Raw genomic sequence first — 12,349 nt, forward strand, 5'->3', positions numbered from 1 at the left:
TTGTGCTTCCTATCCCATTGAGTCTCTGTGGCCTGGAACCATTCTCAGCTGTGTACTATCAGATCTATATCGCTCGCACCACCCACCCCTAAATATCGCTCAAAAGATGTCCTCTTGCTTTCATCCCTACCCTTGCTAATAGCTCCTCTTCAGTATCCCCAGAAGAACCAAATGGCTAGGTTTTCTTATATTCAAACAGATATAGTACCCTACTCACAAAGCTAGGCTAATGAGAACTATATCCTGCAGGTATATCCCTACCTCTACCTGATAAAATGGGATTTCCTTCTCCTTTTACTGTAACCAAATCGAAAATTAGCTTTTGCTCAATTTCACTCAATTACAAGTGCGAAGCTCAAAACTTTTAAAAAATGTAATATTTGGGTTTTGTTTCCTTTGGACAAAGCATCTATATTTCAAACTAAATTATACATTCTGTTCTGCCCTGAAAAAAGCAAACAAACAAAACACCAGAGATGTGCTATTTTAAAAACGGAGTATCTTTTGGGTTATATCTTGGGATTCACAGAAATTCAATTTTCTCAAAGTATTCAGTCTTGTGTGACTATGGTGCTCATAACAATAATTGTTTCTAATCATAGTCCAGATACAATGTAAAATGTTGAATAATCAAAGAACGAGACTTAATTACTTTCATTTTTCTCTACCTTCTTAGTGAAGATTATTTACCGAAAGAGTTGAAACTAAGTGCTTTCTGGGTAACTCTCTAGTAATAAAAAAATTAAATTCAACAGAATATCCAATTTCCCCAAAGCATTTCAGTTAGTCAAAATAGTCATGCATAGCTGCAGGAAGATGCTCATCACAACTTAAAGTAATTAACCAGATCATCTTGAGTAAAACATTTAATTTAATCTTGTTATCAGTGAGACCTGTACATAATTGTACAGACGCCAGAATCCCCGATTCTATGCCAAAGGCTAAGGGACAGGAGAGGGGCTGTCATTGTACATAAGGCATTTCAATTTCTGTAATATATACATATACATGGAGTCCAAGGATCCTTATGATATTCGGCAAATTTTAAAAGGAAGATAACTATCTAAGTACATGGGGTTTGTACTATTTTGTAAATTCACTCACTTAATCTGCTACCTAACACTGTAGTACCTAGGCATTTAACTTATTCAAAAACCGAGATATAATAAATTTTATGTTCTTGAACATAAGATTTTAAAAAAATCACGCAGCATGACTCTAATGTGTCTGGCTTCTCTCACTCAACGTAAAAATGTAGAGATACAGTGATATTATCGTGTGTATATATTAAATTATAGGGTTTTTTAAAAATAAAAACAGTGACCTTGATTTTGTTCTGAATCAAAACAGAAGTCTGAACTTACTGTTGATTTTCTCCTACAGAACATGATCTCTACAGCAAGTTCACTGTAATGAGAATGGGATCCAGCACTACCTCCCTTATTTAAGACAATTAGCCCAATGGTGACTAAGTAATTCTAGGGTGACCCTGTAACCCTAAAAAAAAATAAGGGAAAATAGCAGCTTAGCATCTATTTCCATATTTCCTAAATCTGTATCAAAAATAATGAAAACTTTCCCTCACAACTCTCCCTTGAAACTTAAAGCACTCACTCATTTAAGATCAATGGATATTTTCTCAAATAATCGTTTGTTGTTAATGTTGTTTGCTTTTCCTGACTAGGCCGCTGCATTGCCAACAGGTTACAGTGCAATGGAGAAAATGACTGTGGAGACAATTCGGATGAAAGGGATTGTGGAAGAGTAAAATCACGGTGCCCACACAAGCAACCCATCCCCAGCGTACAGTTGATGGGCACTGGGTATGTAATGTCTTTTTATCATTTAAGGGAGTAAAGTCATCTCTGAATGAATGCTCTGGAAGTAGCAATGAAAACAATGAGAAACGAGAAACATGATTGTCCACCTTCTTCATCAACCTCTCATGACTCCTACCAGCCCTGTCTCCAATGCTTGGCTTCTGGCTCAGGCAGTATGTGGACATGGTCCTCACTCCCAGGGAGCAAAAGAATTTAGCATTTTCACAATTAGTCTGTACCAGGCAATGCCACAGGCTCTTCATCAACATTGTTTCCATTCTCATATATCCTTCAGACAGGTCTGGAGTGAGTCAGGCAAACTGGTAGGATGCCAGCCATTCTGGAAAATACTAAGGTAGATTCCTGGGGCTAGGTCTTGAATGGGTGAGTAACCAATCAGAAATGCACAGTTTCCTCATCTGTATGTTGGATGACTACAAGCTGATTTGAAGTTCTGTCCTAAGAAGTACTAATTAGATGGGACACCTGGGTGGCTCAGTCAAGCGTCCAACTTCGGCTCAGGTCATGATCTCACATGTGAGTTCAAGACCCAAATCACATGTGAGTTCAAGACCCAAATCAGGCTCTGTGCTAACAGCTCAGAGTCTGGAGCCTGCTTCAGATTCTGTGTCTCATTCTCTCTCTGCCCCTCCCCTACTTGTGCTCTGTCTCTCTCCGTCTCTCAAAAATAAATAAAACAAAAGAAAAAAAAAGAAGAAGAAGTCCTAATTAGAGTTGATTTAAGTGAGAGTGTGTCAATACCATCTTATCGATGTGCAGAAATGGTTTTCTTCTTTTCCTATCCTTGGAAGAAAACCTTAGCCAAAAACTCCCACTGATAATGGAGAAAGAGGGTATCAGAAAAGTATGCTTGTGACTGTCTTGAAACTCAAAACACTCAGGAAGGAAAACCAGTCCGCAAGCATGAGAGGCAAGCCCCGAGTCAATAATGGGAGACAAAGTCAGAAGGAAAGGAGTGAGGCAAACATAAAAAAAGAAAGGTGATTTATAAACACAAACAAACAAACAAACAATGGTAAGAAAAGAGGGTAAGAGGTGAACCGAACATGGCTAAGGCACCCAAACTTCCTCTCACATGAACTATGTGATGCACTGATAGGTCAGGACAGTTTAAAGGTGGAATCAAACCTGCATAGTCACCTGTCCTACTTGCTCACCTTATAAACTAGGAAACTGAGACTCAGGAAGGTGAGATAAAATGCCCAAGTCTACCAGCTAGTAAATGCTGACACAAGAATTAAAATCCAGATTTCAAAACCCAGGTTATTCCCACCATTACATTCTGATTTAGGACAATATCCACCTTAGAAATGAGAACATACTGGAAGAAATGTCAGTAGACCGGGCAAACCTCCTTCCAGTCTTTGAATAGTACTCAGCAATTCTAACATTCCTATTTTAGGTCATGAGGACATTGGAGGCTTGGCAAGGAATTCTAAATCCATTGGACCGAGCCAATGTCTCAGAATACTTTGGGAAATATAAGACAATGAAAACAGAACTAAACCTTAGTTGGAAGTATAAGGAAAATCAGTAAAGATAATCTCCTGTACTCTCTTTTTCCCATCAATTTTGGGCCAGAAAGCAAATAGTTTGCTATAGGCTTTTATTGCTTTGTATTAGACTCTTAAGTCTTCAGTTATGCAGCCAGACTTGTATAATATGAAACCTGGAGGCACCAAAGACAAACAGCAGTAGTTGCAAATACAACCTTATTTGAGTAGAATGAAAACCAGAAGCCAAATTCAAGGACAGAAGTAAAGTGGGGAGCAACTACTAGCCTGGAAGTAAAGGGATCCAGGTTCTAGAACTAGTTCTGCATTAACTCATTGCATTGTAACGAACTTATTGAATGTTTCTGGGTTGTTGTGTGCATTGGATGACTACAAACTGGTTTGAGCTTCTGTCCTTAGAATTCCTAATTAGAGTTAATTTCAGTGAGAGTGTTTCAATAGCATTTTCTTATCAATGTATAAAAATGGTTTCCTTCTTTTCCTTTCCCTGGAAGAAAGCCTCAGCCAAAAACTCCCACTGATAATCACATTTTTTAATGTTCTGATTGATGAGGGGTGACATTACAAATTCACCTCTTGCTCAGTTGGTCTAGACTCTAGAGTTACAGATGGGGAGGACCACATGCTATGTGTACTTTGGCAAAAGGACCATGCGGCCCTCTGCCAACCAGAGCTGTTGTCCCAAGGTTTCTCAGAAATGAGCAAAACCTGCTGCTCGGGGACAGCCAGTCCTCTCCTCGCCTCTCCAGGGACTGAGAATTTTGAGAGCTGCTTACTGGAATCTCTTTCTAATCTGCTGGCCTTAGAATCTCTGCCCCCTCTCTAACACATTCCCACCCCAAAACAGTAGCCTCCTAGGTAGCCATACCTCTTCTTTTTATGTTTGTTTGTTTGTTTGTTTGTTTATTTGAGAGAGAGACAGACAGATAGAGTGTGAGTGGGGGAGGGGCAGAGAGAGAGGAGGACACAGAATTCAAGCTCTGAGCTGTCAACACAGAGCCTGATGTGGGGCTCAAACCCATGAACCACAAGATCATGACCTGAACCAAAATTGAACGCTTAACTGACTGAGCCACCCAGGCACCCCAGCCATACTTCTTTTGAAGTAGCATCTCCCCAAGAAAGAATTTAACAAGACATATCAACATTCCTACATTGCCAGCAGCAGTCACCAGGTATTAAACCTGAAGCAAGAATCAGGCAATAACAGCATACTATTTGTTTTTTCTTAGCCTCAGTCTAGGTACAAATGCATACACACACACACACACACACACACACACACACACAGGTACACACATGCATATTTACATTATGTGTGTATATATAATTTTTAATTAAATTTTAAAAGTTACAAAATATGACACATAACGCCAAACTAGATAAAAACACTTTAAAAACTTAAAATATGAAAGAGTATGGTGTATTTGAAACACCAAAATATTTAAAGCCAAGTCAAATACCACAGAAGGAGGAGAATGAATGAAAGTGAAAATTGCTACATAGTTGAATTAACTCCTAAAAGATTCCTCAGGATGGCCCTCATAGAACCAACCTTCATCAAACTATCTTTGGGCTCTCTGCTGCCTTTATAGATTCCTCATGACCTGGAGCCATTTTTCTCAAGCCCTTTCTTGTTTGTGACAAATTCTTAAGTACATTGTATGAAACAGTATAAGGTCTGATACCATCTGCCTAAAGATAGTGTCAAACCCCACAGGTTAATGGCTTGGTCCCACAAGACCACCCCCCTCAGATGCTAATCATAAGTTCTAATTGTCACCTATGATTCTGACACCTAGGAGGTTTTCGGGACTCTCTCCTCTTTGATTAATTTGCTAGAATGGCTCATGGAACTCAGTAAAACAATTTACTTACTATTGTTAAAAAACAAAATTCAACTGAGTAAGTGAAGATCTAATTGGCTTCATTCAATGATTCATGAATCAGGCAGCATCCCATCCAGCAGATAGAAAGGAGCTCTGAGGAGCTATACAAAATGGAAGACTTTTATGGGCAGAAGGAGATGGAGCAAGGAAGTTTTTGCAAAGAGTGGATCATTTCAGGCAAGGTCACTTTCCTATGAGGGAAGGCAGGGGTCAATCAGGCAGATTAGTTCACTAGTGCTGACCAGGTAATTCCACATTGCTGGTTTAAGGCCACATTCCTAGGAAGGTAATTGAGAACTGCAATAAGATTAGGCATTCAGTCTTGGTTTGCTGACATGAAGCTTAGCCCAAGTGACTCCATTTTGTTGTTTCTTTTTTTTTTAACACTGTTTACAAGTTTATGATAAAAACGATATGAAAAACAATACAGATGAACCTCCAGTTGGAAGAGATGAGTAAGGCAAGGTATATGGGAAGAGGCATGGAGCTCCCATGCCCCCACCAGGGAGGCCACTCTCACAGCACTTCCATGTGTACCAACTGAGAAGCAATCTGAACCCCATACTTGTGAGATTTTTATGTAGGCATGATCCATCATTGACTCCATTTCCAGCCCCTCTCCCCTCTCAAGAGCTGGGAGATAAGGCTGGATATTCCAAGCTTCTAAAATGGCTTGGTCTTTCTGGTGACCAGCCCCTACTCAGGAGCCTACCAAAAGTCACCTCATTACAACAAAGACACTCTTATCACCCAGGAAATTCTAGGGGATTTAGGAGCCCTGTGTCAGAAACTAGGATCAAAGACCAAATATTAGGGGGTGCCTGGGTGGCTCAGTTGGTTAAGCGTCCAACTTTGGCTCAAGTCATGATCTCACAGTCTATGAGTTCAAGCCCTGCCCCGGCTCTGTGCTGACAGCCCAGAGCCCGGGGCCTGCTTCAGATTCTGCATCTCTCTCTCTCTCTCTGTCCTTCCTCTGCTTGCACTCTGTCTCTCTCTCAAAAATAAACATTTAAAAAAAAAAACCAAAAACCAAATATTAGAACAAAAGATGCTCTCAGTGCTCTTATCACTTAGGAAGCCCCAGGAGCTAGGGGCACAGATCATTACATATATTTTTCTATTATCTCATCATATGTAATCCAGCATTATCAAACTTTTTGACACAAAACTTATTTTCACAGAATACACATTAATATCTATAAGAATTTATAAATATATTAGCATCTTCTTTTGGTAGTTCTATTTAATTTTTTTTTAACTCAAGTTAATTAACATACAGTGTGGCATTGGTTTCAGGAGTAGAACCCAGTGATGCATCTTTTACATATGACACCCAGTGTTCATCCCAACAGGTGCCCTAATTAATGCCCATCACCCATTCCCCCCGCCCCATAAACCCTCAGTTTATTCTCTGTATTTAAGAGTCTCTTCTGGTTTGCCTCCTCTGTTTTTATCTTATTTTTCCTTCCCTTCTTCTATGTTCATCTGTTTTGTTTCTTAAATTCCACGTATGAGTGAAATAATACATTTGTCTTTCTCTGACTGACTTATATTGATTAGCATAATACACTCTAGTTCCATCCACATTGTTGCAAATGGCAGGATTTCATTCTTTTTGATCGCCAACTAACACTCCATTGTATATATATATATACCACATCTGCTTTATCCATTCATCAGTCGATGGACATTTCGGCTCTTTCCATAATTTGGCCATTGTTGATAGTGCTGCTAGAAATATTAGAGTGCATGTGCCCCTTTGAATCAGCATTTTTGTATCCTTTGGATAAACACCTAGTAGTGCAATTGCTGGGTTGTAGGGAAGTTCTATTTTTAGTGTTTTGAGGACACTCCATACTGTTTTCCACAGTGCCTACATGCATTTGTATTCTCACTAACAGTGCAAAAGGGTTCTCCTTTCTCCCCATCCTCACCAACATCTGTTGTTTCCTGAGTTGTTAATTTTAGCCACTCTGACAGGTGTGAAGTGTTATCTCATTGTGGTTTTGATTTGTATTTCTCTGATAATAAGTGATGTTGAGCATCTTTTCATGTGTCTGTTAACCATCTGGATGTCTTCTTTGGCAAAGTGTCTATTCATGTCTTCTACCCATTTCTTCACCAAATTATTTGCTTTTTTAATGTTGAGTTTGAAAAGATCTTTATAGATTTTGGATACTAACACTTTATCTGATATATCATTTGCAAATATCTTCTCCCATTCTGTCGGTTGCCTTTAGTTTTATTGATTGTTTCCTTCACTGTGCAGAACTTTTTTATCTTGATGAGGTCTGAATAGTTAATTTTTGTTTTTAGGAAATCCAGTGGCATCTTAGAGAAGTTTTTCATCTACCACAAAACAATTTCTTAAATTTCTATAATTTACTAAATACTTGATTTGTGCTAATATCCTTGAGTTCCCTCATTTGTAAAATAGGGGAAATAATTATATCTATATCTATATCTACATCACATGATTATCACAACTATTAAATAAATATAATAGTGACATTAAATATAGATCAAATAGTGCATGACATGTCTACTATATACATACAGATATACATACATACATATAATAAATATATATGTATATTTACATATACCATATATATTTACATATACTATATATATGTATATATATGTAAGTATACATATATAGTAAATACATGTGTAAAATATACATATAGTAAATACATACATGGGAATAAATAAATGTAAGCATTTGTTGAATAAATTTTAAATATTATTACAGGTATTAAAAAACAATATTACAATTTTATTAAAATATTGTCATTAATGTTTAATTACTAGCTCTCTGTTAGAATTCCTTTACTGTATCATACTGAAGGAAGTGAACTGAGAATGGCATTAATTACGTAATAATTTATTTTATAATCTGATTCCAAAATTTGCACCAGTTTTATAAGTCATAAAATAAAATAAACCTATTTTTTTTTCATGCTAAAAGCCCAGAATAATTAAGTGAGTGGAATAGGGAGGAATCTAACTGAGCCAGAGGGGCTGAGTTTTGGCTTCCAGCAATTTCTGGATGCCTCACCATAAACGAAAAAAAAAAAAAAAAAAAAAAGGCTGGGGGGGTGCTTTTCTTCAAGTCATTTGTCATGAGTCAAAAATGTCTAAGAAAGGAATTTCTTTCATATAAGCACAGTAAATTTTAAAGATTGCTCTACATGTATTGAATTCTTGAAAATTACTTTGTTTCCAGGTTTCATTTTCTAGCAGGAGAGCCCAGAGGAGAAGTCCTTGATAACTCTTTCACTGGAGGAATATGTAAAGCTGTCAAAAGCAGTAGAGCAAGTAATCCATACCGTGTTCCAGCCAATTTGGAAAATGTCAACTTTGAGGTATGACAGCCTATCATGGCGGCACCCCAGTGCCGATGGTGATGATAAGCAAAATTTCCAATGAAAAATTACTGATGAATGAAGGGACAGAATACAAAGGTAATGAACATTTTAAATCACCTATTCCAGTTGATGTTTAATCCTTCCACAACTCAGTGAGGTCAGTGTTATTATCATCAATTTACAGATGAGAAAACTAATGTAACTAATTTGCCCATAGGCAAACAGCCGGTAAGTAGTGGATTAGGGATTCAAGCCCAGGCTTCCCAAACTGCAGAGTACATGCTTTCTCTGGTAAACATTTAGATGTACCATATCCCACACAGATAAATGGTTTGCTTTATTCAGAATTTCCTCCCACCAAAGCTACTTCTCTCAGGTAACCACAACACTCAGACATGTAAGAGTGCCTGTCTTCTTAAAATATCAAGATGAAGCTAAGTGTAACAGGGGTAGTTCGTATCTTTCTTCCTATTTTACTAGTTGATTTGTTTTTCTGTTTTCCTAAGTGTAATGAGTGATATGCTACATACTCACAGAATCTAGCCCAGTGCCTTATACATAGGCCCTCTACATTTGTTGAACTAAACAGTCTATTTCTTAAAAAAAGAAAAAAGTGTAGGGGTGCCTGGGTGGTTCAGTTGGTTAAGTGTCCGAGTCTTGGTTTTGGCTCAGGTAATGATCTCATGGCTTCATGAGTTCCAGCCCCACATTGGACTCTGTGCTGGCAGTGTGCAGCCTGCTTAGGATTCTCTCTCTCTCTCTCTCTCTCTCTCTCTCTTTCTCTCTGCCCCTCCCCTACTTGTGTTCTCTCTGTCTCTCTCAAAATAAATAAATAAATAAATAAACTTTTAAAAAAGGAGAAAAATTTTTTCAATTCATTTATTTTGAGAGAGAGAGCGAGCATGCACATGCGTGTGAGAGCAGAAGTGGGGGAGAGAGAGAGGGAGATTGGGAGTCTCAGGCAGGCTCCACACTGTCAGTACAGAACCCGATCAGGGGCTGGATCTCACAAACCATGAGATTATGACCTGAGCCGAAATCAACAGCCAGATGCTTAACCAACTGAACCATCCAGGTAACCCATCAATAACCTATTTCTTTTAATTTATAGTAAGAGCAGAGGAAAGATGTGATTTTAATGGTAACATCCATGCATACAAATTTGACATGTTTGAGAGAATTTCAGGGAGTCTAATGATTTCTGAGACTATTTTATGGATAGTGTGATTTCAGCAAAAGTCATTCAATTCTTCCTTTAGAAAACCTTTTACATATAACAAATACCAGTAGTTTTCCAATTCGATCAGCTTATTTTAAAGCCATCTAATATATATTAGTGGGCATAGGAAATGTCCTTGGGGACTAACTGCCAAATTCAAATACCTTTTGGGAGACTGACCCCAAAAAGTCCAATCTCTGCCTGCAGATAGAAGTGACATGGGTAACAAGTGACATGTGACCAGGCAAAGAAACTCCCCATTATCTCCCCACATATCCAGAAGAGCTAATTCCAGGGGGTCCACCACCACCAAGGGAGGTGGAAAAGGTCTTGCTGGTATGATAAATAGGAAGTCAGACTAGATACCATTCCAAAGAAATAGTAATTCGGTCAATAATAACATTACTCTTAAGATGTATTGTATTGAGGGATGCTTGGGTGGCTCAGTCGGTTAAGCAACTGACTCTTGGATTTGGCTCAGGTCATGATCTCACAGTTTTGTGAGTTCAAGCCCTGCGTCAGGCTCTGTACCTCTGTCCCTCTCTTCTCTGCATCTACCCTACTTGCGCTGATCTCTATCTCTCCTCAAAATAAATAAACTTTAAAAAAATGTATTGTATTGAATAGGCTTTAGAGACAGAGCTAAAACCCAAACGTTTACATATAATACTGTTACACTGAACCTAAACAATCAATCCATATGGTTACTTTTAAAATACAGTGATCCCTCCCACCCAAAACTTAGGTATTCTCAGCAAGCATCTATTTCATGCACTTTTACAAGTAACATGTTAAACTCAGCTCATGAGATGAGGGCAGATTTGTTATCTAAACTTTTCATACTTGATAGTTTTGAAGGTGTTTGCTTGTACTGTCTTACTCAATTCCCGTAACAACCTTCCCAGAAAAGTAAAAGATTGTTTATATCTATCTTACTAATAGGAGATCAAAGTTAGATAACTTTCTCAGAGTTATGCAACAAGTAAATGGCACGGCTCTTAGTGCAGTGCTGCTGAAGCTAGATGAGCCCTTGACCATAACAGCAAGAAAGACATTAACAACTGTGCAATGCATGCCAGGTTTGAGTACCTTTCAAAACTACCATTTAAAAGGTATCACCTGTGAGGTTCATGAATGATGTACCAGAGCCAGCTCTTCCAGCTTAAAAGAGCCAATCCTTAAATTGTTGGGAACTTCGGAAGCCAATTGGTAAACGTAGCCATGACTGAATATTAGATATATAATCTTACAATTAAATAAAAGTATTAAAAACATAGGTGATAATTACCCAAAATTTATCAATTCTCCATTATTTTGTTACATTTTACCATCGATGCTCTTGAGGTTACTTACATCTATTGAATCTATGTTACAAAAATGCTATATAATAATTTGCTGCTGTGCATCTCTTTCTGAGTTTGAGTTAAGGGGCATCACACAGGCAGCTGGGATCAGCTATGATAGGAAAACAAAAGGCAAGTGCTGTAGTAAATCACAGGTTTTCCCCTTGCCAGAGAGCTGGTTTTTAAACATTCACCAGCAGACCACTGGATCCACCCATATAACTTGGTAACCCAAGTCTGGATGGCTAGTTACATCGGGTAATACAGCCTGAAAATCCTCATCCAGAATAAAATAGATTCATTTCATTGTCAATGTAGATCTAAAACTTGTCGAACTTCAAGAAGCTACCTGAGTTGATCTCTAACTATATGTTGTTGAGTCTTAGGTACTATTCAACTGCTGACGAAGGTCATGGTGATATTTCTTCAAACAAAAGTTTGGGAATAACCAGAGTCAAGGTCACAAGAGAGTGGTGGACTTTTTACTGGTCCCTGTATTACTTCGTTCATGCTGTTAGCAGATAGCTGTGCAAATGTAAGCTGTATCTTATTGAGAACAACAGAGGAGGAGAAATTCAGCAGGCATCTGACTTCCCTTCTCCCATAGTATTGGAGTTCATGAAGACAGGTGAAACAACAGGTTGGCTGGTACACAAAGAGGCTCGTGAAAGGAAGGGAAGGGAAAGCTTTGGCTAGGAAGTCAGAATAGAAGTCCATAGGAAGAATTCTTCCTCTCAGGATCTCCCAGCTGCCAAGTGCAGAGCTCTGTCACCATAACATCACTGCATCAGTCCGCAGAGTTGCACCACTTACTCAGGAATCCTCCTCTCTTTTTCTAGGCCGTGCCGTGTGCTAAGCATTTGCTGTCAACAGCAAACTGCAGAGTATGGTTACCGCTAGACTTTGATTCTTAACAATACACTGGCTTACCTAGACAGGCCCCTTGCTGCATCCCAAAGCCTAAAAATGTTCATAGCTCTGCAGTCCCTCAAATCCTCCCTAAATCCCATGTGAAATTCACAACTTCAGGTTCTGTCTCTGACCCTCATAGCACAGGAAGTCAGTTGCCACTGGTCTCCATTCCTCCAGTCCCTCTTATCTCCTTCTGCTCCTCCTTACAAACCCATCTCCTTTCTTCAAACACAAACGTAAGTGTCAACACACATAAATTC

At 38.6% G+C, this 12,349-nt stretch overlaps 1 protein-coding gene across 3 annotated transcripts in view; it reads left to right on the top strand.

The window, feature by feature from the left end:
- Positions 1-12,349, top strand: part of C6 (complement C6) — a 64,276-nt gene that overhangs the window by 11,985 nt on the left and 39,942 nt on the right. For all 3 annotated transcript variants that reach the window (XM_049648127.1, XM_049648128.1, XM_049648126.1), the window contains exons 5-6: positions 1,685-1,823; positions 8,474-8,612. In XM_049648127.1, the coding sequence (XP_049504084.1) occupies positions 1,685-1,823; positions 8,474-8,612 (278 nt within the window). The remainder of the gene's footprint in view (positions 1-1,684; positions 1,824-8,473; positions 8,613-12,349) is intronic.

This window comes from Panthera uncia (assembly GCF_023721935.1).
Source record: "Panthera uncia isolate 11264 chromosome A1 unlocalized genomic scaffold, Puncia_PCG_1.0 HiC_scaffold_17, whole genome shotgun sequence".
NCBI classification, from domain to species: domain Eukaryota; kingdom Metazoa; phylum Chordata; class Mammalia; order Carnivora; family Felidae; genus Panthera; species Panthera uncia.